The sequence below is a fragment of the Melitaea cinxia genome, chromosome 17 (genome assembly GCF_905220565.1).
Source record: "Melitaea cinxia chromosome 17, ilMelCinx1.1, whole genome shotgun sequence".
NCBI lineage: Eukaryota > Metazoa > Arthropoda > Insecta > Lepidoptera > Nymphalidae > Melitaea > Melitaea cinxia.
This window is the reverse complement of record NC_059410.1, coordinates 11,730,652-11,758,385: the sequence shown is the minus strand read 5'-3', so window position 1 is coordinate 11,758,385 and position 27,734 is coordinate 11,730,652. Positions and strand designations below refer to the sequence as shown.

At 33.5% G+C, this 27,734-nt stretch overlaps 2 protein-coding genes across 2 annotated transcripts in view; one reads left to right on the top strand and one right to left on the bottom strand.

Moving 5' to 3' along the window:
* Positions 1-27,734, top strand: part of LOC123661409 — a 75,163-nt gene that overhangs the window by 37 nt on the left and 47,392 nt on the right. Inside the window, exons 2-3 of the mRNA XM_045596371.1 lie at positions 133-435; positions 1,073-3,400. Coding sequence (XP_045452327.1) covers positions 133-435; positions 1,073-3,400 — 2,631 coding nt within the window. The remainder of the gene's footprint in view (positions 1-132; positions 436-1,072; positions 3,401-27,734) is intronic.
* LOC123661729 (receptor-type tyrosine-protein phosphatase kappa) overlaps positions 1-27,734 on the bottom strand; it is a 195,174-nt gene that overhangs the window by 130,508 nt on the left and 36,932 nt on the right. The window lies entirely within an intron of this gene.

Here is a 27,734-nt window from a genome sequence, read left to right as displayed (position 1 = left end):
CGTTCAAATAACCTCTGCAGCTTTTCGACTGGAACAACCTATCACAAGTTCAAACAGAGTGTAAATCAATATGTATTTTTTCAGAGGATTCTAGCTTGAAAATATTTTGATCGATAAACCTAAATAAATCAGGTGTGGTTCGCGAAGGCAAAATTAAAGGGAACTGGTGTCACGCAGTCCGAGTTTCTGACAAGGCCCCGACATGATGCTTTTCTTGCGGCTCGGGAGCGGTTTGGTATTAATAAGTGCTGGACGCGTGATGGCTGCATCTATGTCGTGGCTCCGAATGGAACACGTTATAAGGCTGAGAACTTAACTGACCTTGATGAAATCCCAGATGGCACGCCCGTAGAAGTAGTCAAGTCACCACCTCCAAATATAGCTACCGTAAAATCGTCGGAATACAAAAGTGTTGCATCACGATCTAAGAGGCCGGTAAAAAAATAATTCATTTGCAATAACTGTCACTTACACTTAATTATATAATATTACGATTTGATTTAACCATTCTTTAAATTCATTTTATACCACTGTACAATTTTTAAATTTAAACTTTTATATTTTATAACTTTTTATCACTGTCTTGTTTTTATTTTCGATTGAATGTTGGTGGTCGTATATGTTTTTTTTATGGCACTACCTACGTGTATATTACAAGTTTGATATTGACAATAATACGAGATTGTCACTGTAGTGGAAATTTGAATTTTTAATTTATTGTTAAAATTTGTGATTTTTTTTTCTTTTTTTCAATCATGTTTATTATATCTCTTTATTTTGTTTACTTTTCTTCTTTTTCATTGTAAATATTAAATGTTTATATAATATTCCTATCCTTGCAGCTGGCGGGTGAGTTAAATGGTTTTTAGTAACTTTTTTAATAGTAATTTTTCTTTTCATTTGTTTTATTTTTATTTTATATTTGTTTTTCTTTTTTATATTTATATTTCATTTTAATATTTATATTTATATATTTTTTGTCTGTTTTGCTTATTATAAATATTTATTTTATTTTCTTCTTGTAATTTTTAGTCATACATATTGTATACGTACTTTTAATAATTATTTCAAGTCAATGTCATTTTCAAGTGAATGTAGTGAATTTATGTCCTTATCTTCATCTACTGAGGAAAACTCTAGTGACGACAGTTTTCAAAATATTCCTTGTTTAAGCGACAGTCTAAATTCTCATTTCTCTAGTTGCTTAAAGAATTTCAATGCAGTTCACATTAACGCGCAGAGTATTCCTGCACATTATCCTGATTTCTTGTCTACCTTTGGCAGTGTTAGCCATATCCATGCTATATTAGTTTCCGAATCTTGGCTTAGGCCTTGTTTACCTTCCACTTCTTTCTCTTTACCGGGATTCCGCCTGATCCGCAATGATCGCGTTGGCCGGTCGGGTGGAGGGGTTGCTATTTATCTTCGTTCTCAAATTCCGTATAATATTATTGACACTTCGCAACCTCAGACCGGTGGTGGTGCCGAGCATCTTTTTATCGAAGTGATTTTTTCACATGCCAAACTACTTCTCGGTGTTTTTTATAGTCCATGTCTCACTGTTGACTATTTTGGTACTTTTGAAACATTACTTCATAATTTTACTTCCTTATATAATCACACGGTTATCATGGGCGATTTTAACACCTGCTTGCTTAAAAACAACCACCGGTCTACCCGTCTTAATACTATTGTTAACGCTGCTAATTTGCATATTTTACCCTTATCTGCTACTCACATTGCTCCTAACTGCTCTCCTTCACTTCTAGATTTAATTATTGTTTCCTCAATTGACCATGTTACTAACCATGGTCAATGTACTGCTAACGCTTTCTCCTATCATGACCTCTTATTTTTATCTTATAAACTTAGGCCTCCTAAAATAAAATCTAGAATTCTTCTGCAGCGAAATTTTGGTGGGATAAATCTGGAACGACTACGGGAGGACGCAACTAAAATTGACTGGTCAGGGGTTTACAATGCGAGTACAGTTGATGAGCAAGCAATATTTTTTAACGCATTATTAACTCAGCTATATGATGTTCATGCGCCTATTCGCCCTGTGAAAATAAAACATCTTCCGGCGCCATGGATTACACCTGAGATAAGAAAATTACAGAACAAAAAGAATCGTGCTAAAGCGAAGTACAGGATGGATCCCAGTGAGGTTAATAGGGAAAAATATGTAAGGGCTCGAAATCGCTGCAATAGACTGTGTAGAGATGAAAAGCGACGCTATATCTATAAATCTGTCTCACTGGAAGATTCCGGTAAAGTCTGGAATTTTCTTAGATCACTTGGAGTTGGTAAATCCCGTCAAATTAGTTCTCAACATTTAGATCTCAATTCTTTGAACCTCCACTTTTCTTCTTCTGTTGTCATAGATAACACAACTAAGTTACGTACAAAAAATCAGCTTTCTACGACGATAACTCCTGATGTTCCTACTTTCTTGTTTAGCCAGTTTTCCGAATGTGATGTTAAGAGTAGCATTCTCGCAATTAAATCTAACTCGGTTGGATCGGACAGCATTAGTCGTAACATGATTATCCCTCTAATTGATATTCTATGTCCAGTTATCACATTTATTTTTAATTTCTCCATCTCCACTAACTCTTTTCCGTCAGTGTGGAAAGATGCTGACATTATTCCTCTACCTAAAAAAAGTAATCCGTGTTCTTTATCTGAATATCCTCCTATTTCCATCCTTCCATTTCTTTCCAAAGCTCTTGAGCGTCTTGTACATCAGCAGCTTAGCCGTTTCCTTCTAAATCATAATCTCCTTAATCCCTTCCAATCCGGCTTTCGTCCTGGACATAGCACGACTACTGCGTTAATTAAAATCACCGATGATATCAGGTCGAATATGGACAACCAAAGAGTCACGGTCTTGACGCTGTTAGATTTTACTAATGCATTTAATACCGTGGACTTTGACTTACTGTCCGATACTTTGTATACTCTTAACATATCTCCTGAGGTAACTGAGTGGTTTCAAAATTACTTGCGAGGTCGCCGGCAACGAGTCAGGGTTAACGACTCCTTTTCTAATTGGAGTGCGGTCAGAGCTGGCGTACCGCAAGGTGGCGTGCTTTCCCCTCTCTTATTTTCTATCTTCATCAATTCCATCAGCAAAGTTATATCTTCTCTCTACCATCTTTATGCTGACGATCTCCAAATCTACACACACTGTACTATTGAAGAATTGCCACAAACTGTCTCTATTATCAATGATGATTTATTACGAGTTGCTAATTGGAGTAAATCCTTTGGTTTAACAGTCAATCCAAGGAAAACGCAAGCAATTATAATAGGAAGCTCTAAATTTATTTCTCGTATTAATAGGTCACAACTGCCTCCTATAATTTTTGATGGCGTTGAAATTCCATACAGCGATAAAGTGACTAACTTGGGTATTATATTGGATCAAAATCTCTCTTGGTGTCCACAGATGTGTGAATTAAGTCGAAAAGTTTTTTCAGCTGTAGGATCACTCCGCAGGCTGCAGAATTTTCTTCCCACTTCCACCAAAATTACGCTTGCACATAGCATTCTCTTACCTTTGCTGGATTATGCTGATACTGCTTATCTTGATATTACTGAGGAGCAACTTAATAAGCTTGAGCGCATTCAAAATTTATGTATCCGTTTCATATTCGGCCTACGCAAATATGATCACATCTCTGATTTTCGCAAAAAACTCAAGTGGCTCCCAATTCGCCTTCGCAGGAATACTCACATACTTACTTTGCTATACTGCATACTATTTAATCCTGCTACTCCTTCTTACCTACGTGAACGCTTTAAGTATCTCAGCGAGTCTCATGAGCGAAGCCTTCGCTCCGATGATAGTTTACTTCTTAAAATTCCTCCCCACTCCACTAATTTCTATACTAAATCATTTACTGTCCAAGCTGCTCGGCTTTGGAACTCCCTTCCTTTGCCCATCAGACGCGTTGAATCCCTTCCAATTTTCAAGAAGTCGGTGAAACACTATTTCTCTCAATTTTAATCCTTCTATCTAGTCACATATTATCTCCTGTCCTCACTTTGAATTTTATCATAATAATTCATTAACTCTATATACGTCTATGTATGTCTATTACAACTTTCCATTTATATATGCCATGTACATACATATACTTTATTTTAATTATTATTATTTTTTTTTACATTGTTTATTTGTCTAAATATATTGTATATGTTTAGGTAAAACTGTACACCTAAACTGTCTACATATATACCATTTCCTTTACCCAAAGGTTGCCTGGAAGAGATCGCTCATTAGCGATAAGGCCGCCTTTTGTACTTAACTCCTGTTTTTATTTTTGTATTTTTGCTCACTTTTGGTGTACAATAAAGAGTTATTATTATTATTATTATTATTATTATAAATCTCTCCATAAAAAAGGGAAGGCAAGCTAGGTAGTAAGACGAGACAATCTTCCTCCGTGATTTCTTTTTTATTCTATAAGTTTCTTTATATAAGTTCTCATTTTCATAACTTAATAGTTCCAATAAAATTATACTTCCATATGTGTAGTTAATGTTTGCCACTTTTATTACACGCGCACGTATATACTCGTATATATGTCGATGTGAGAACCTTATTACGACAAGACACGTCACACATGACTCCACCTCAAATTAAACCTTATTACATTTGGTCCAATCAATCTTTCTTAAAAATCGATGTTTTTATTTTGTTAAATGTTTCAAAACGGCATTTTAATTATTATGATGGATATACTATTAGTTTATTAGAATACTAAAAAAAGAGTTTATATAAAGGTATACAGATAAAAAATTTACGCAGTATTAAAAAAGTCAGCAGATTCTAAAATTATTAACATTACTTATTGAAGCTACTTTCTTAGCCTTCTAGAAACATTTAACAAACAATTATTTACTTAATCACTACAAAACTCGAAGTTCACTCATAATTAATATCCAGTATGAACCGAAACTACATATTAATTAAGAACCTGATTAAACTATCAATACGTAGTTTCTGGTTTGTTGCTATGATTACAAATTTCATGCACCGGGGAACTAGTTGAGTTGAACTCAAACTTGGATTCGATGAAATTTGTTTACGTGTGTCCAGGGACGTAGAACAATGGTTTAGTTTGTAACAACGATTAATGATTTGATATTGTTTGATGCAGTGGCAAATATGTTCAAATATTTAGACGCAATGTGACAGATATTACGGATAGTATAAATTGCAATTGGGTTATGGAAAATTAACTTCAAGTTATGTCTTGAGCAAACAGTACAGTGAAGTGAATTCGTTACTCAACATTTCTAAGATTTTGTTTCAGGACTAAAGTAATAAAAATTTAAAACAAAGTTTGACTTTTAATAATTAAAAAATCACGATGATAAAAATATTATTAATATAAATTATTTCATCATCACAAGACCATAAAATAAAAACGCTAGAGTTAATCTATTTTCCGTGCTAATTTTCTGTTTTATTTTTATATAAAAAATTTAATTAAAGTCATCGAGTATGCAGAGTTCGCGTTAGTCTCGGTTCTATCATAACATTGTTTTTTTTTTTAAATACATATATAAGTAAACTAACCTATCCTTGTGGTTTCTGTTATTTGATAGGTACTGTTCTGTGTATAGTATATGGTGTGCATGGTCCGTCTTACTATTACTTACTCGTACTCGCCGTATTACTACTAGCTGAACCGAGTAGTTTTAATTGCTTATGTCATAATCTGGTAAATAATTGAGATCAGTTTATAATATCTAGTCTAAAAAGATCGGTTTCGTAATTTATCACCATCATCGTCATAATTTCAGCCTATTACAGTCCACTGCTGGACATAGGCCTCCACAAGTTCGCGCCAAAAATGGAGTGAACTTATTTGTTTTGCCCATAGTCAGCACGCTGGGCAGGAGGATTGCTGACCGCAGGGCTGGCTTTGTCGCACCGAAGACGCTGCTGTCCGTCTTCGGCCTGTGCATTTCAAAGCCAGCAGTTAGATGGCTATCCCGCCATTGGTCGGCTTTTTAAGTTTCAAGGTGGTAGTGGAACTGTGGTTATCCCCTAGTCGCCTCTTCCGACACCCACAGGAAGAGAGGAGGTGGCTATATTTTTAATGCCGTAACTACACAGCAACGTGATGATGATGATGATGATAAGTTAATTTGCAAATATATTTAGCGCATTAAAGCACATAAAACTTTCAGTTATATGGCGTTAAAAGTACTGTAAATATTTAAATTTTATCAAACCTCTGACACACTTTATATGAAATGACTCTAACTAATTATTTTTATATAAAAATATATTTGTTAAAAAAAAATCACACCGACTTTACTTTACGGGTAATTTTGTTAGTTCGTCAATTATATTTGTTGTTTCTTAACATAAGTACTAGGGACTGGAAACACATCTTTAAGTGCCTTTAGAGATCGTTTTCACTAACTTTTGTCGATCGAACTATTTACCGTCTTTAGAAATAGTCCCAAATAGCACTTTTCACTACGACTAAATTAGTTTATCTCTTCAACGTTCTTTGAAACCATCCATAGTAAATAAGTAGACGAACTTTACAGCGGATCAAGTTTGTGTACACTCTTCAATAGAGCTGTGTTAATATTACTAATTAGTTGATAGTCACAAGCAAAACTAGTACAAAGTACTCGTAACTCTACGATACTCCTTTGTGACTTGAGAATCTTTTACGACCCTTAATGCATAAAGGATTTGTTTGGATGTGGTGACAAAAGTTGTATTAATAGCGATGTGGTTTAAATTATTTCTTTTGGTGTAGACTTGGTTAAGTCTATCAATTCTATTAAAATGTATCTTACTCGATAAAATTGAAGATATACATAAACTTTTGAATAAAATACAATATAATAAATAGTGTTATTTCTTAAGCGTAAATAACAGCTTAGAGATTAACAGCTAGTTTGCACTAAAATCATATAGACATCAGAGCACCGATTTTAATAATTGTGTCACTATTAAACCTACATTAATCAGACGTAAGACATAATATGGAATATAGTTTGACTAATAGTAGAGGAGTAAAAGTCATAAAGGGTAACTGGTGTAGATTCAAGATATGTCCTGTAATTTATGAAATATACGACTAGTAAATACGCTCTTCGAATTTAAAATGTTCCTCTTACGACGTGAAAGTCTTTTAGTATGCGTTCATAAGTTCTAATATATAACGATAAGCCGACATACAACGGTTATATCTTTAGTCAGCTTATCTCAAACTTACTTTGGCTGAGTATGATATATTATAGTGACATGGCCGAATGAATATTATGTTCTTAAAGCTATCTTAAAGCGAAGGCAAGCGCAAACCCGATGCTAGGGGTTCTGTGTAAAGGTAATTTTTATATTTTTATATAACTTGATTGGTAAACAAGCGTACGGCTCACCTGATGGTAAGAGATTACCCTAGCTTATAGAATATAGACGCTTGTAACACTAGAAGCATCGCAAGCGCGTTGCCAATTCTATCCCCAATCCAGGAGCTCTGGTTATCTTACTACTACTACTCACCAACAGAAACACAGTACTGCTTGAAAAACAGTATTATTTAGCTGTTTTCTTCTGTAAGGTCGAGATACTACTACCCTAGTCGGACTTCTCCATATTTCGAGCTGGAAATTTCCTGCTGTTCCTTACTTTAGTTATGTAAGGTGGAGGTACTACCCCAGTCGGGCTGCTCTATATTTTTTTTATTATAAGGTATTGATGATAACGCGCTAATGCCTAATGCTAATGTTGTAAGTCTTTTGCGGTGCTAAGCCTATATACTGAGGTACAAATAACAAAACGTGGCTAATAGAAAATAACAACTTGACGCAAAAAGCTTAAAATTTTTCTTATCATCCATTTAAGTCATATGAGCTCTACAGTAGAATACTCTTAATCATCATTACAGCCTAAACAGTCCACTGCTGGACATAGGCCTCCACAAGTTTACGCCAAAAATAACGTGAACTCATGTGTTTTGCCCATAGTCACCACGCTGGGCAGGCGGGTTGGTGACCGCAGTACTGGCTTTGTCGCACCGAAGACGCTGCTGCCCGTCTTCGGCCTGTGTATTTCAAAGCCAGCAGTTGGATGGTTATCCCGCCATCGGTCGGCTTCTTAAGTTCCAAGGTGGTAGTGGAGCTGTGTTATCCCTTAGTCGCCTCTTACGACACCCACGGGAAGAGAGGGGGTGGCTAAATTCTTTAGTGCCGTAGCCACACAGCACATACTCTTAATAACAACACTAAAACTTCGATGGTATAACGATATTATTTTTAAAGTAAAAAAAAATATATACATATATATATTCAAAACAAAGCCACTAAGTGAATTAACGGATGCTGTATCGCCTCATATGAAATGAAATTACTGTTGAATGTCACATGCACGCGAATCACGCATACATGCTTATCAGAAACCGTAAAACTGAATATGTAACACAATTTCGCTGACAGCTTCACTGTGTAGCAATTTGATTTCACGAGCATTAATGTAGGTATGAATTATTGATGCGAAATTAGTAAGAGTGACATTTTGTGGTTCAAGATACGAGTATAGAGATTTGTTTGATGCAATGAGTACGGAATTCGGTTTGAGATCAATTTTGAGGAGTAATTTTACTTATTTTTTTTATATGAAAATATCCTTTAATAAAAAGTAAATGCGCAACTTTAAATTCTATTGTTGAAATTAGATAAAAAATTCTCATTGTTTTGGCTATTAATAAAGTTAGGGGAAATAAAACATTACGCTTTGATTTTGTATAAGTGATCTGAGTAAGTAAATAAAGTCTAAATTTCAAATAACCTAACAAATATTAAATTATGTTAAGGTTGAAATTATGGGACACATCTGGTTCACAAATAAAATAAAACAATCTAATGTGGATTATCAGCTGTGTGGCTACGACAGTAAAGAATATAGCCACCCCTCCCTCTCTTTTCGTGGCTGTCGTAGGGGGCGATTAAGGGATAACACAGTTCCGCTAGCACCTTGGAACTTAAAAAGCCGACCGAAGGTGGGATAACCACCCAACTGCTGGCTTTGAAATACACAGGTCGAAGACGGGCAGCAGCGTCTTCGATGCGACAAAGCTCGCCCTGCGGTCACCAACCCGCTTGCCCAGCGTGGTGACTATTGGCAACACACATGAGTTCACGCCATTCTTGGCGCGAACTTGTGGAGGCCTATTTCCAGCAGTTGACTGCGGTAATTCCATTTCTCGATTATCTAATTTTTACTTACAAGAATTATTTAGAAATTGCAAATCACGTTAAATCCCTAATTGTTTGCTTATTTGGCAGATATTTCTTCTCCTGTTGAAAAGAAGCTTATTATGACGTGGTGGGTATAAGCTAATTTCCCCGAGATGGCGAATTTTTTTTTCGGGGTTTTTTATGGGTCCCTACCCATCCCGGAGTTGAATCAACAACTTTTGATTCATAATCTGTGCGTTTTATCTACTTGCCCATCTCGGCTCGGTATCCGAAAGTTAATTAAAACTTTTTGTTGAGTTTCATGATTCATACTCCTAACAGACGTTCCTATAACCTGTCTGAAGTATTTTTAATATGTATCCTAAGTCAATAGCTTAATATAAACTTTTTAAATGTCTAACATATCAATTTTGACACAGCACAACGTCTTACATGTTTGGAACATTTTTTTCTTAAAGAAAAATGCTGCAAAAAAGGAAAATATAAGTTGTGTTAATTACACAAGGTGTTATTAAACTGGCTTGCTTCTGAATAGGTGCATATAAAAATACATGTAGGCATATCATACCGTGCCTCGGAGAGCAGGTTAAGCCGTCGGTCCCGGTTGTTATCATGTACACCTGATAGCGATCGTTACTCATAGTAGGGAATATATCCGCCAACCCGCATTGGAGCAGCGTGGTGGATTAAGCTCTGATCCTTCTCCTACATGGGGAAAGAAGCCTACGGCCAGTAGTGGGATATTACAGGCTGAAGCGATACGAAGCGATATCATACCATAGAAATACCATCATACCTTAGACAGAAAAAATAATAAAACTCACTTAAAATGACAGAAAGATGGTTTTCACTTTATGACTTCCTCTTATTGAGACTTTAACAAAAAATGGGACCTAATAATCAGACCAATTTTCTAAGAATTCGCACAACGAAGTACATGTGATATGAACGCTTGTAAATTATTCGGTTATTTCTCTTTAATACCTATATGTAGTAACGAATTCCTCGTAACCCTCATTTAACGCAAAACATACCTAGTGACATGCTTTTGAACGGCCTGATTTGACATTCATCCGTCTGTAAAAACCTTTTACGTAAAGTGTATGCTCGGTGAACTGTGCGTAATCCTCCGTTCATTAATGTGTCTTTTACACTCATAAGATATATTTTTTTTAATATTTATTTATCTTTTATTTATCATTTATTTATTTTTTAGATAATCCAATAGTTTCAATACACAACTTATTTACTTAAAGTATAATATAACGCTTCAGCCTGTAATATCCCACTACTGGGCATAGGCCTCTTTCCCCATGTAGGAGAAGGATCAGAGCTTATTCCACCACGCTGCTCCAATGCGGGTTGGCGGATATATTCCCTACTATGAGTAACGATCGCTATCAGGTGTACGTGGTAACAACCGGGACCGACGCTTAACGTGCTCTCCGAGGGACTATAATATAACAATTACTAAGAACCAAAATAGGATTACACCGCTTGTTCTTAAATATATTATTTTACAAACTAGAAGACATATCTTATGAGCGTTTGTAAAAAATTAAGTTGAGAATCTAATTGAGTGAGTAGTTGTGTGTGTTTGTATATGTGTTTGTGTGTGTGTTTCTATGTGTTTGTGCGTGCGTGTATTTTAATTAACTGCATCTTTACTTTTGGGTGTTTTCCTTAAAATTGTTTTTGTCATGTTGAACAAATCTATTTCTGAATATGACTCATTATATGTGATTTGATATGTATTATTTCTGTGTTGGTGTACAATAAAGTGTATTGTTATGTTGTTATGTTATTTGTGATGACTATACGGCTACGGATAGAATTATGTGCATAGTTTGTATGTACTTTAGGTGTATAAAATAGTTCTGTGTGACGGGTACGACGATTGGTCACTTTGAAATATAAAGCACTGACCAAGTCGTTACAATCAATAAGTCCAACCAGTATATCGTATAACATATACATATCACATTTCCGACGTCTGATTTCTAAAGCTTCTATTTTATAATGTTTACATGTTTCTGTATAATTTTTATATTATCTAAAATCGACAAAACACAGATATATTGTTTTCTAATGTTTACGCGAATTTTACTCATTTAATGAAACAACTTTTTTCGGATTTTATCGCGGTTTATTATTATCTTTTGATTCCCGACGTTTCGGATACTTTACAGCAACCATGGTCACGGGGGGACTGAGGTGTCAGACGTCCCAACGTTACAAAGTTATTCGAAACTACCCGACATACATCAATATCTTATATAGTCCTATCTACGCAGAATGTGCTAATTGAGTCTTTAATCTGTGGTGAATTATGCTTGGTTTTTGATTTAATTATATTAATAATGGGGTCCCAAGCAGGTGGTAATTGCCAGCCATCTTCTCTATTGAAATTTGGATGTTTTTTAATTTCAATAGCCTCACGGATCATCCTTGGTTGGAATCGGTGTTCTTTTGCGAGGATCTGTGGTTTATCGAATCTAATATAATGGCTAGCTGTGTCTAGACTGTGTTCACAGATTGCGGACTTAGTATAGCGACGATGTTTTAAGTCAGCTATATGTTCTTTAACGCGAGTTTTGATCGATCGTTTTGTTTGTCCTATATAAGAGAGACCACAGTCACAATCAAGCTTGTATACTCCTGCATCTTGTAAGGGTATATGACACTTGACAGATGGTAAAAATTGACTTATCGTTTTTGGCGGCTTGAAAAAAGTTTTTATAGAAGCTCGCTTTAAGATGAAGCCAATCTTGTCAGTGACCCCTTTCATAAAAGGTAGCACAGCAGGTACTCGTTCGACGGTGGCTGGTTTCACACGTTCACTGCGATGAGGACGCGGTACCCGAAGCTTGTTGTCTCGCAGTACTTGCTTGACATGTTGAAGTTCGGTCTCCAGGTGTCGCTCATCGCAGATCCCTCGTGCTCTCTGAAACAAAGATTTACCCACGGTAGCTAACTGTGTTGGATGATGGTGTGATTCACCGTTTAAGTACCTATCCGTATGGGTATGCTTTCTATACACTGTATGGCTTAAGGTATTGTTGGGATTACGGAACGTGTGAAACCAGCCACCGTCGAACGAGTACCTGCTGTGCTACCTTTTATGAAAGGGGTCACTGACAAGATTGGCTTCATCTTAAAGCGAGCTTCTATAAAAACTTTTTTCAAGCCGCCAAAAACGATAAGTCAATTTTTACCATCTGTCAAGTGTCATATACCCTTACAAGATGCAGGAGTATACAAGCTTGATTGTGACTGTGGTCTCTCTTATATAGGACAAACAAAACGATCGATTAAAACTCGCGTTAAAGAACATATAGCTGACTTAAAACATCGTCGCTATACTAAGTCCGCAATCTGTGAACATAGTCTAGACACAGCTAGCCATTATATTAGATTCGATAAACCACAGATCCTCGCAAAAGAACACCAATTCCAACCAAGGATGATCCGTGAGGCTATTGAAATTAAAAAACATCCAAATTTCAATAGAGAAGATGGCTGGCAATTACCACCTGCTTGGGACCCCATTATTAATATAATTAAATCAAAAACCAAGCATAATTCACCACAGATTAAAGACTCAATTAGCACATTCTGCGTAGATAGGACTATATAAGATATTGATGTATGTCGGGTAGTTTCGAATAACTTTGTAACGTTGGGACGTCTGACACCTCAGTCCCCCCGTGACCATGGTTGCTGTAAAGTATCCGAAACGTCGGGAATCAAAATATAATAATAAACCGCGATAAAATCCGAAAAAAGTTGTTTCATTAAAAAAACACAGATATTTAAAAAAAATGTTTTTCTATCGCTTCTAGTTTACCCTTATACGTTGAATAATTTGGTGATCATATGCTAAAGCTGTATTCTAAAACACTTGAAATCGTATGAAAAATATAACATTTTTATGAAATCAACATCAGTAAATTTTTTGCATACACGTTTAATATAGCCTAGTTGTTTACAAGCTTTGTCAGTTATAATTTCTATATGTTCTGTCATCAGTAATTTATGATCCAACTGAATTCCAAGATCTCTCACAGAATTCACCTTTTGAATAGAATTATTATCAATGTAGTAGACAAAATCAATATTTTTTACTTGCCTTGAAAATGTTATATATATATTATTTTTTTAATGTTGACGAATATTTTATTTTCTTTATAGAAATTAGAAAGATAATTTAAGTCATGCCGCAATTCCACACAATCCGAAATTATTTATTAATGAGTCAAGAGTGTAGTGTATTGACAAAGAATTTGTAATAATCAACTATTTTTGAGTAGGATATGTGTGAATCATGTTTGTATAAGTATATCTCTGTGGACATCTATCGTATCGCCCGAGCACTGTACTATAAGATGGCAGTCAGGTACACTATGTAGATTATGGAGGTGTTGAGATGCAAGCGCAAGATCAAGCAGAAAACTACAATAAGTTTGAAGATAAAAAGCGTTGGTTAAATCCATTGCATCCGTTAATCTGGATAAGCATTATGGATTTTTCAAATTTTAAAACTTTCATAAAGTAAGTATGCGTTAAAAATTCAGTCAAAGCCTGAAGTGAATGAAAATACGGCAAGGAATTTACATATATTGGATACAATTTTTAGATGTATATACTTGTAAATCCGTAGTCGAATAGTGTGGCGAGTCAAACTATGCAATCTTTATTTAATAGGAGATCGTCTTTGATTTGAATTAGATAATACCTATTAAATTATACATATTAAGGAAAATTGAATTTTTTTTTAGAATTCCCCTCGTGCTTTATTTAAACATTAGATGGAAATAAAATAGTACGGACATTAGAGTTTCATATAAAATTGAAATAGGAATATAAAATAAATGAGTTATAACAATGAACCTAAAACTAAAAACCTTATATATATTTAACTAAAAAATATTATTAAATGGAGTCCCTTTAGGCAAGGTTCTGAAGATACTGGCAGCGTTCCCCCTTTCAATATAGCTAGAAAAAATAAATTGTAAAATAATACGCCAAAATACTCTCCAGTACAATGATGATAACCTTAAATTATTAGGATTTTCTTACAAGTTACATTATTGTCATTCCTAGTAACAACGGCCGAGGTACAATTCAATACAAATATTATTTATCGTACATTAGAAATAAACACGGAAAGAATAAAGTAGCGACAAAATAAACAAATTTACAAAAGGTGGTCTTATCGCTAAAAGAGCGATTTCTTCCAGCTTTGGGCAAAGGATATGAACAGAATAAAGCTGAAAAAGGTGTACCAATGATATACAAATATTTAAAATAATACAAAGAAATAAATTTCGCCTAAAATTCGCCAACCCGCATTGGAGCAGCGTGGTGGATTAAGCTCTGATTCTTCTCCTACATGGGGAAAGAGGCCTATGCCCAGTAGTGGGATATTACAGGCTGAAGCGTAAAGAAATAAAATAATGAACACACACACATGTAATTATATATAATAGGTATGTTGTTTAAAAAAATTTGCCACTCTATCAACACGTCTGTCCAATAAAAATTCATATATTCGTAGAAAGCTGTGAACGCTGCACGATACTCAGCTAGCACTTCAGACAGCAGTATAGCATTTAGTTTTTAATGTTTGCTGCTCGAAATATTTCGAATTTCATACACGAAATATTAAAAGCCGCAGACATATCAGAGTTCGAAATATTACCGGCACGTGACATTTCTTTACTGTTATTACTTTTGCATAAAGGCATTATATCGTAAGAGGTATTTTTTATATTGTCTTCCCTTGTGTTTCATAGCCAACTCGCATTGGAGCAGCGTGGTGGATTAAGCTCTGATCCTTCTCCTACATGGGGAAAGAGGCCTTTGCCCAGTAGTGGGATATTACAGGCTGAAGCATGTTTCATAAGCGATGAAAGAATAAACAAAGGTGCTACACGCCGTGACGACCAACGGAACACGTCAAAAGAACGATATCGAGTTTTTGTTTTGAAATCAAGATAAATATAAGCCTTTATATTGAAATAGAAATTATAAAGAGTGATATTTCGTTAGAGGTTTCCTAATATCTAGCGATGGTCAATCTAGCATTAGTCGATCTAGTACGAAAACTATACTATTACGTGAGGACAACGTAAACTGTGAAAACTCCTTTCTATAAAATCATTTTAATAATAGAAGGCATTTTTACACTGGCAATTTCTTTTTGTTTAGTCTAGGATATGTAATTAAAAAAGTAAAACTAAGGCTTTAAAATTTCAATGTATTAATGAAATTTTTAGGTAGCCAATATGACTATTCTTGTCATGGCTAATTAATTACTTACTCAGATCTTCGATCTGTCAGTAACTTTGTATTCAGGGTTCATCCGTCAGAAAATATTTGTTCGTAGTTCGAAGCGTACTTGTTTGTGTACGTTGACAAATGTGTTTGTTTGTGAATTTAAAATAGGGGAGGTTTATTCACCCGTGCTAGGGAACTGTTTGATAGATTGACGAATATCCGTGCAATGAAACATTTCTCGGAGATACGAGTTTCTATTTTCCCAGGGCGGCGAGAAAACAAACACTATGTATACTGGCATGCTATTTTTACGCCAGTCATTCATGATTTTGTAAAGAAATAAATATCATCATAATATATCATAATATACTCATAAATTTATCAGTCTAAGTTCTTTGAATAAATAACGATATTTTTTAAATAATTTCTATGCCTATTTTGTTAAAAAAAAGAATATTTTCAATAATAATTACTTGATTAATTTAGCCAGTAACGTCTCACTACTGGGCATAGCCCTTATTCTTGACGTACGACAAGGGTCATACCATAAACCACCACGCGGCTCCGCGGAGGGTTGACGTATATATTTCATATTTAAAGTAATAATTGCTTTAATTCTATCATAAACATAAATGTAATAAATCATATGGTAGTAGCGTAGCGAGGGGGAGAGGCAAGGTGGGGGGCATCATGCCCCGAGCGCTACTTACAAAGGAACGCCAATGGTCCACAAAACAAAAAATTGCTGGACATATTATATGGTATTCGATGGGGGGGTAAAAAGGTATTGTGCCCCGGGCACGAGTTAAGTTCGCTACGCCAGTGTCATGAGGTTACTTAAAACCAAAGTATTTTAAATGATACATAATCCACTTAGCTTTTAAATCACACCTTGTTTTTAGCTAGTAAATATTACCTACTATTTTATTCTGATAGCATATTAGATAAAGAAAGTTAAAACCATTTCCCAAATGAATAGCGATGATTGCGAAATTGAACTAATTCTCCTGTTACCAGTGGATATTCGAGTGAACCAAGGCGATACAAAAAACAGGTAATCTGATCCGAAATTAAATGGAATAAAAAAGTCTGCTTTTTACTTTCAGTAGCATTTTTTTAATGTTTTTTTTTTTTGTCACAGCTGCTCGTGAAATAGATTTCAAAGGCAAAAAGAATTTAACATTTAGTGATTTAAGTATTAAACTGATCACGAGATAGTGAGATCATGGATCAAATATACGTAATAATATTTGATCCATGATCTCTGAATACAAAAAAAATACAAATTATATTTTCTTTGTAGGCAGGGAGCTATTTTACTGTAGCCATTTATATTAGTTTTCAATTAAGTACGTCGTTAAAATCCTTCTCATATCGTTTCCTTAAACATACTTTAAATTTAACGCATGATTGCACTTATCGTAGTATAATTTATTATATTGCTTCTTAAACTTAAGAAATAATTTCTGTAAAGTTTAGTTACTACTCGTATATATGAACAAAGTCTTTGTCGTAAAATTAAAAAATAAATAAAGAATTAGTGACGAACAAGAGCACTCTTTTTATATATGATAATAATTTGTAAATATTGTTGAAAATTTTAATATATATATATATATATTGGAATTGCAAATCTGTCAAACATCTTAATTTTTTTAACTGAGTAATTGTTTCATTTCTTATTTTCAGTAGAACAATTTTCAACTCAACTAATGATAAGCACACCTATATAATTATGTTGTTTATGATACTTTACCGTACCATACGTCGGTAACGTTTATTGCTAATTAAAAAATAAATTAATACTTAAGGTATAATTTAAGAGGAACTTTTAGCTCACATGAAATGAAACAGCAGAGAGTTTACTGAACCCGAGTAGGAAAAATTTATACGTATCTATATCACGTAACCCAATTACCCAATCGTTTGTTCCAATCGAACGACTCGAAACTCAGAACAACGGAAGCTATGAAAGTGACATGTATTCCGTTCATTATTTGTTTTTGTAAAAGTACAATAAAGACTGTGCTTAATTTTTTTTTTTTAATTTTTCTGTTCTCTTGAATTAATTTTGGAAATCAATCATGCTTAAAATTAGTAAATACTGATCGTATAAGAACAATACTTAAGTCTACAAAATTTTATTATTTATTAAAAAGATAACAGGTTTGCTGGCAGATCTGATTTATATTATTTTGACTACATTTAGTATTTTTTGTACACTGCAATCTTACAGAATCTGTAGACAGCGTCAGTATGGTAACTTCTCAGTTATATAGGCTCCGTTCAATAAATTGATTTAAAATAAACGGCATCATAACTTCCCTATTAGTAACAATGACCTATCAAAAGATATCAGAAATATTTATTCTGTTCGTGATATAAGGTTTTACGTTGACAGTAGCTACGATTTCTTGTTATAAAAGCACTGAAATTCTAAAGAGGTTACAATGAAAGTGAGCGTAATACCCGTTAAATTGCTTTCAACGAACGCGATAGACTTTGGGTGTTTATTATAATGCCCTAGTTCGCCTTATTATCCACTTGTACTTTTTATAAAGTGTCCCAATAACTTTTTTTAGTCTACTAACACGTAATATAATGAAACTGCTATTAGTACTATGGGTATTTTTTTATAAATTATCGAAACCATTTTTGTGGTAATCTTTAATTTAAGGTTTACATCCGAACCATCAGCTTGGCTGGAAAACGAACAATGCCTCGTAGAGTTAATGCGATCTTCCTTTACAACCCTACCACGTGCTCGCCGAGTACTCATTCCGTAGCTTTGATGTAGGTATTTTATAATTAAGGGTTTTTCGAGAATTTATATACATATGATATGTAGGTAAAAGATATAAGGAATAAGTATAATAAGTTGGATAATTCTACCAATATGCTTCCTACACACGCGCACACACAAGTAAACACACATTTAGTTCCTTCCTATTCTGTATTACTTAAAATTAACACGTGCAACCATTATTAATAAATTAAAAAAAAAAAAAAAATAAATAAATAATAATATTGTAAGCAAACAAAAGACATATCCATAGTTTTTTTCATCATTTTTGATCAATGCATCAGGTTCAGCTACTGTGACACGCACGGTTCCAATTAATTCCGGCAAAGAGAACTGCCCGCCCTATGGTCTTATATAAACTGTATTATTATATACATTGACATGGGACACATTATTTTCAAGAAAATTTTCATATTAAAAACTTGAGTAAGTGTAAATTTATCATGTGCTACTTCTTTCTTTTTTTATTCTACTACAAAACTAAGTCAGTTTTGGTAATACTATTCTTCACTACGGCTTTTATACAATACTAGATTGACAGTAGGTTCAAAAATCTATTGTTTCAATACTTCCAAACTAAATTTTTTCCGATTCATGTTTTGAGATGTATTCGTAACAAAGACAATGTTGGTTCTATTGTGACGGACTAGTTGAAATGAAAATCGTAACTTTTGTTATCAAGGGAATAATAAAGTGTAGAAGGGATTACAGATTTCAATCAAACTTGATTGAGGGCGGAATCGATGAGGCATGGACGGAGAAAATTATAAGCGCTGACAATACAAAATAGAAAAATTTAATGGCACTGATATTGAAGCATAAAACAAATTGGTTTTGAGTGTTTTATTGTTGTTTGATTGATTCGACTTGTTTTATTCTACTGCTGGGCATAGGCATCTTTCTCCATATAGAAGAAGGGTCAGAGCTTAATCCACCACGCTACTCCACTTGGGGTTGGCGGATATATTTTTATTTACTAACATCAAAACACATTTAAAAGACTTAAAATAGTAAAAAAAAAACAGAATTTTAATCCAAACAGTAAAGATGGAAATGAACTAGATATAAAAAATGGTAAATATGGTATTTCTAAAAGACTGATAATGCAACAGCGATATGAGACAATATACATTGTATCTAGACACTTTGATTTGAAAAAAATAGCTCATCAAAATAAACGCTTTTAGGAAAAGGAAAAATAAAGAGGAACTGTTAAACGGAAGTGCTGATGGCTATTAAATGTAACGGTTGCTTCATATTACATGTAAGAGCTCATATGTATAAAATGTTGAGATACCTTAACGTTTATTTAATATATTGTACCTACACTGAAGGTTTTCGTGTAGTATTGTTTGTATACACCGATGAATATGTAATCTATACAAATAAATAAAATTGGAGTGTCTGTTTGTGATATTAAAATAACCGCTTTTTACTAAATTCATATATATGTACACGGTACATATACTAAAATAACATTTTTAACAATTTCATCTGTTTGTTTGTTCCGCTAATCTCTGAAACGGCACTGGCAGATAGCTGATGTAATAAGGAGTAACTTAGGCTTTTATTTTAGAAATTTATATATTCTATAATTCTGCGAACTGAACAATAACTTTTTTGTTAAATTCCAAATTCCACGCGAACGAAGTCGCGGGCACAGCTATTGTTTTTATATGTTTATCATACACACATGATTGTCTATTTCTAAGATAGAGTCAACGTTAACAATAGTTATGATAGCATGACTGTTTTAGATAACTATCGTCTGATAAAAATACATATATTTTTAATTCAACGTATATATAAATCATATATATGAAAAAATATACGCATATTGTACCTAGACTCGAGGTGGCAATCGAATTCCTTGAGCAGAAAGCAGGCCCACTGCTAACTGCTCCAATGGCCTAGCCTATGAGGTTTAATAATAATAATAATAATAATAATAAAAACTCTTTATTGTACACCAAGAGTGAGCATAATTACAAAAATAAAAACAGGAGATAAGTACAAAAGGCGGCCTTATCGCTAATGTGCGATCTCTTCCAGGCAACCTTTGGATAAAGGAAATTGTATATATGTAGACAGTTTAGGTGTACAGTTTTACCTAAACATATACAATATATTTAAACAAATAAATATTGTAAAAAAATAATAAAAAATTAAAATAAAGTATATGTACGTACATGGCATATATAAATGGAAAGTTGTAATAGACATACATAGACATATAGGTTAGGTACGATATAGGTTGATTAGATTATTGTTAATATGGACACTATTTTACCATTTGAAAAGAAAAGGTATACCATTTAAATGGTCAACAGCCTGCTTCACTGCGTATCTTCTAATCCGGATGTGCATGTAAGGTGCTGTAGACTATGAGGCCGCTACAAAGAAAATCCCACAATACAAAGAAATGCGTCACATATATGTATATATAACATAGTCATTTCAAATTTTATTACGTAGCTTTAAGAGTAGGATTCGTATTTCAATAAAAGACAATAATGCTGACATGAATGGTACTCTTAACTGAATTCGAGGATAATTGGCGGTCGAGGGTGGTTTGAATTTCGATTAGACAGATGGCAATTATTATGAGGGTATTTAGGAACGATTTAGTTATCCATCACGCTAAAATATGTATAAAATACGTTTATATCTAAAATGAAAGTAAAATTTGTACATTTAGGATATAATAAGCTTAGTTATGACTTAAGAGCCATTTAACAATTTTTCGCTCTGAAAGTTTAGGTAAATTTGGTCATAGCGCGCGAGTCGCACGAGTCACGCAGTCTTTGTGCTACTTGGTATATATAGTGCGACAACCAAAAAACCATCTTGATATTTTTCTAATGTACAATAAAAATTAATAACTATATTATAAAATGTTTTTTAAATAATAAATTTGTTAAAAATTCCAAGTATGTTATATAACAACAGTCAATAAATTTAATATAAAAATTAAATATCAATTTTAATGAAATAATTTTGTTAAAATTGGTTATACTTACGATATAAATAAAATAGCCTTTTATTTTTTAATTTCAATATCGAGAATTATATTAAAGGCAAAATAAAATCGTTTATATTTGCGTACAATTATACGAGTATTAAATCAGTGTCGTACTAACATTAGTTTTTAGGTTGTTAAATGGTACTAACACTTGTATGGATTTAAATCTGAAATAAATATATTATTATTTATTATTATTATGCTCCAGAAAATCTGAGTATGAATGTGAGTGTGAGTTTTGGCCTTCAGCCTGTAATATCCCACTGCTGGGCATTGGCCTCTTTCCCCATGTAGGAGAATGATCAGAGCGTAATCCACCAGCTGCTCCAATGCGGGATGGCGGATATATTTCCTATTAAGGGTAATGATCGCTATCAGGCGTACATGATAACAACCGGGACCGAAAGCTTAACGTGTTCTCTGAGGTACGGTAGGGAGACCCACAAGGACAAAAAACGAAAACGGAAATAAATATTTGTATAAACACAAATATTGCCTCCAAGCAGGAATCGTACCCGCGACCGTCGGTGTTTTAGGCGTCGCCAACACGGCACACGCACCATTACACCAGAGCGGTCGTCATTTTCAAAGCTATGATTAAAAACCAATAGTCAAAGAAAACCCAACTTAATTTTATGAAACCTTTTCAACGACATCTTATAATATGTTTGAGAAAAAATAATATCGTCGGCTTAGCGTGGAGGAGGTGTACACATCAAAGAAGGAAAAAACCTCTTTGCTTGACCTCTTACAAAATTTTATGAAGGTCAAGAGGGTGTAACCGACAAAAAGGACACGGTGTGATAGATATGAATAACTTAAAAGGTTATTCGATAACGATGTCGTAGAAACAAATTAGAGGAAAAAATGCTTACTGTTCAACCTTTTACAAATATTTTAGATAATTAGGTTTCGTTTTAATTATTATGTTTGATGTATAAAAAATATTTTTAACGATAAATGCAAATGATTTTGGAACGCCTATTAAGTATATAATAATGTTACTATGTTATAGAGTCATGAAAGGTGATTAGTTCCTTTCAATATACTAAAAAAATATTAACAATGTAACTAATAAATTTGCCCAATGTTACTTGTGGAAATTTACTGGTCTACTTGTTAGAATATTTTCATATTATTACTAGGAGTTCGCTCGTAACTTAACACATTCTAAGGCAAACATTGAACAAATCAAAGGCCAAACTTGACTTGATTTGTAATGGCAAGGTTTGTAATAATAACATAAAACTAGCTATACCTACCCGTGTGAATAATTCGCATTAAATAAGTATAATAATTTATTTATTTATAATAATTATCACTTCTTCGACTTCGAAAAATGAGGAGATTACTCAATTCGACCGTATATATGTGTATATTCGGGGATAACTCGTCGTTTATGAACCGATTTTGATAATTCTTTTTTGTTGAAAAGGAGATATCCTAAGTGTGGTACCATGATGAGGAAACCCGATGTTTATTATGTAGTCACATTAAAATTTCATTGAGAACTAATTAAAACCTTTGGGGTAATCTTTGATAATGCGTATTTACTTGACTATTTTTTTGTCTACCTACGTTGTATTACTTGTCGATTTAATTGAAGTGGGTTTTGTTTCGTTTGCCAGCAAACGCAGTTATTTAGTTTTTGTCGCCGGTAGAGCAAGCAATTATCTATAAAATGATATTATAATTTATGTAGAATATTTGTGAGGTTTTTTCTATAAAGGGAGACTAACGCCTTAACGCCTTAAGCCTTAGCGTTTTAATTTTGTACTTATATGTATATGATAGACATAGAAAGTAACTTCACCAAGATTGTAACAAACAATTACAAGTTTCGTGGACTTAGACGATCATACAAGCGTGTTTGATTCGCATTATAATTTTTTGAATTAAATCTAGTGAACAGTGAAAATCAAATTACCTACACTTACATTTAAGACATCATCGTTGCACTCAGTTTATACTCGTACATTCATATAGGCAAAATAACCAAATACATAGCAGCCTAAGTGCTCTGAATGAGATATTTGCATCAAAAGTTTGACCAATTTCATAATATTAAGTCTAAAAGCTTCATTAAAAGTAATGCGATGTTTGCTTTGTTGATATAGCGGATATATATTTTATATTAAGGATATATATTTTACTTTTTCATACACAAGCTTTAAATATATTAAGTATTAACATAATTATATTGCAATAGTAAAGTTAGGAAATTTTATATAGCAAGTTGATTTCCATTACTAATTTACGTGTTTGATACATTAAACTTTTCGAAAAAAGGCAGTAGGTACTCGTAGTTATTTTATTTAAAATTATGAAAAACAGTCACAACGTTAGAAACAGAATTTTATTTTTATTGCATTCGTTATTCAGCGTCGTGAGAATTAAATGTGCTGTTGCCAGACGATTTTAAGCGCTTCATCCATAGAGACAAAAATAGTTGCAAAGTTGCTTAACAATTTTTAATTATATTTAAGTTTATAATATATATCAAAAATCTAAAAATATATATCACTTCAGATCATAAAATTGTAACACAATGAAGTACATTATATATACATAGGTAAATTATTATAGTTGATATATATATGTTGATGACGATTTAAACTCGATTAAACCACTACATTTTACGTCAGACAAATACAAAAAAAAATCGTATAGAAAAATAAGATGTTTTTGCACCGAAATTCCTGCCGAATTGGCGCTTAGAAAGTCCTCAAACAGTAATAGAAATGGTTCGAAGACACTTGAGATTCTCGAGCCGTCAAATCTTCAACAATCATGCCGATATTGGCACTCTATAACTTTAAAGCTATTGTGCAAAGTTAGATGAATTGGAAGATGTAATTTTTTTTGAAGTATATCAAATAGTTAATACAAATTATTTAATATCCGTAATTTGACAAAAATATTACGTTTCATAGAAAAAAAAAGTTTCCTTTCCCTCAATTAAATTCGTTCCGAAAACATCAATAAATAAAAAACTGTTCACAAAAAATCATTTTCACTCATTCAATTTCATATTTTTAGAAGGCTGCCATATTCGATTTACAGCAGCGTCACTTTTTTTTTCTAGTTTATCTTCACAAGCCCTTTCATTTGATAACCGTAATGTAGGAAAACATATAAACTTAGTTGACCACCTTTAGAAGATTGGCATATATTGGATTTCAAGTAACCTCAATTTATTTTTCGAGTTACATTCACAAGTACTTTCATTTAATATCCATATTGTAGAAAACCGTAAAAAACTTAGTTCGATATGTTTACAAGTCCACCATATATGCCAATTTTTTTTATATCACTAGGTCGGCAAACAAGCGTACGGCTCACCTGATGGTAAGGATTACCGTAGCTTATAGACACCTGCAACGCCAGAAGCACCGCAAGCGCGTTGCCGACCCAATTCCCAATCCCCCAGGAGCTCTGGTCACCTAACTCACTAACAGGAACACAATACTGCTTGAAAACAGTAGTTATTTAGCTGTGATCTTCTGTAAGGTCGAGGTACTAACAAAGTCGGGCTGCTCCATATTTTGAGCAGGAAATTCCTGCTGTGCCCTACCTCAGTTACTTAAAGGTTTTAGGGTCAGTTTGTTTTTCAAGTTACTTTACGCAAGTCATTTCATTTAGAACTAATACTGTAGGAGTGCAATAAAAGTAATTAGTCCGCCATCTTTGAAAGTTCACCACAATAGATTTAGAGTGACGTCACCCCATGTTTCAAACTATTCTCAGTAAGTTCTTTTATTTGAAACCTATATTGTAGGAACCCATTAAAAATAACTACTCCACTATCATGGGTGTGAACGCCATGTTGGATTTAGAATGACGACATATAGCTAGATATGCGTTGTCATTTAAACTAAACCTACATACCAAATTTTAACTCAATCGATTAAAGATATATGCTTCAAAATTAAGTTTCAAGATTCCACCCACATACTTACATACATTGCAAGTTAAATAAAAGATTTTAAGACAATTATTATTAACCAAAATAAACATGTTACTTTAGAAATTCCCTTTTTCCAAATAAATTTAAGTAGCATTGTTGAATTCTCGTGTTATAAAGTATATATTTTTAATTAATTTATTATAATTAATGTGAAGCTACCATCGTTTCGTAAACAAGATTATTCTTTGAAGAAGCGGCAAAATTGTCATGTTACTCTTTTGAAGATTGACTTTTATATTTATATTTCGAGTAAAACTTGAGAGTCTAAATTTTTAAGTAACGTTATTAGTTTATTACAAAAAAGTCTCATCTCATTACCTAATATTGAATATTATATTGAATATTGAAAGATATAATACATAAATTTACTACAAATCCCTCGTTAATATTTTTTATAGTTTATAGCACAGTATAACTTGATTGGATTGAAAAGTAATTACTTTTCAATCTAATCTAACCATGAACCACCATGCCAGTCGCTTGTCAGATAATAAACTAACAAATAACTCGAACTTTCATTTAAATTTAACTGAAGTGCAGTTTGTACCCTTATTAAATAATGAGTTGGACAAGTAAAATCGATTCATGCAAAGTGTATGGAGCAGCCAGAACTAGTTCCGCATTTAATTTGAAATATTAATGCTAGTTAATGTTTTGAACCCGCAACTGCTGACTGTAATGACATGACATATAAAGTACAATATTTAATAATTCATGTCACATTTTTTATAACTCAGTATTAATTATGACATTGTAGATCTTTCTCTGGATAAATGTGTATAATTCTACGGAGTTCATACGATTGACCACTACGAAGGGGTGCGAGTTTGAGAAGCGATAGACGCGTGTGTACTTCTAAATGTACGTCTTTTACTACTAGACGTAGTTCCGGAAAATCATATTATTACAATGTCAAAGCAATCATAAAAGATATAATTAAATTAAAATCATATATTTACATTAAGATTCGTGGATTCGCATGGACAGACTCTTGAATTTTTACTAAGCGACGGCGTGCTTGAACCCGGGCTGGCATTGCAAGTCTCTTGTGCTAAATTTTTACAGTAAAGCATCTTGGAAGATTATGCTCCAAATATTTCTCCTTTATTCTGAACGATTTTATTACGCCAGTGTTACGCGAACAAGCTATAACCTAATATTATAAGTAATATTTTAGTTTAAATAAACTTATGTACATATGTAGGTCGTATTAATATAAAAAGCAAAGAGCAACATCGCGGATAATAGCATATACGCTCCAGCTGGTTGAAACATAATTTCGAATAACCTAATAACAATTATGATAGAAATAGGAGTACATTTACTTATACAAAACAACATTTAAATTAAAGCGTCAAAGTTAAGTACAAACGAGTTCGCATTCATCCTGTAATATCCCACTGCTGGGCATAGGCCTCTTCCTCCATGTAGGAGGAGGATTGGAGCTTAATCCACCATGCTGCTCCACTGCGGGTTGGCGGATATGTTCCCTACTATGAGTAACGATCGCTATCAGGTATTTATGATAACAACCGGAACCGACGGTTCATCGTGCTTTTTGAGGCACGGTGGAGAGACCCACAAGGACTGTCATCCAAAGCGGAAAGAATTTGTATGTATATTTGTAAAATACAAATATCCGTCCCGAGTGGGAATCGAACCTACAAACCGTTGGTGTTTTAGGTGACTACTCGCACCACTACACCAGAATGGAGAAGAAAAAAACACGAATTTGTTAAATATAAAATTCCTTAATCGTCCAGAACCTAATTGGGATTCAATAGTGCTTTTGCCCTCGTGACCTACTGGGTCTGTTGTATGCTAATCCTGTCTCATCGGTATTCTCTATGGAACATAGTGACGCTGCGATTCTTAATGAACTCTTACGTGAGCCACTTATTGCAATAAGTTCGTTATGAATATTTTAATTTAAAACAACAAATTCCGTTTAAGTTTTATGGACTTTTTTCAGATGTATCTCGAATCAGTAAGTAATTACGTAACATTTGAGAACAATGTAGATAATGTTAGTTATAAACCATTTCTATGATATAAATATGTATCGTTTCAATAAGCTGTTAGTACTTTAATGTCAGGGCTTAAATTATATTCTTTATCTACACCTTTTATGTAGATATAAAGAAAATTAAAAGCTAAAGACGACCTCATCGCTAAATAGTACAGTCACAGTCACTCAACAGTCAGCACTAAACAGAATTATTTAGCATTTGGTTGCTGTTACACACTGTTACTGTCTAATAAATTAAATCAGTACAACCACGTACTTATTGTAAAACGTAGAACCGAAACCAAATGAGAATAGCGTATCACTTTTAAGATGCAAACATCTTCAACTTATTCTGTAGCTAGAATCAGACATACACAACTCAGAAGTGGACTGAAGTAACTTAAATATGTTGCTTGTT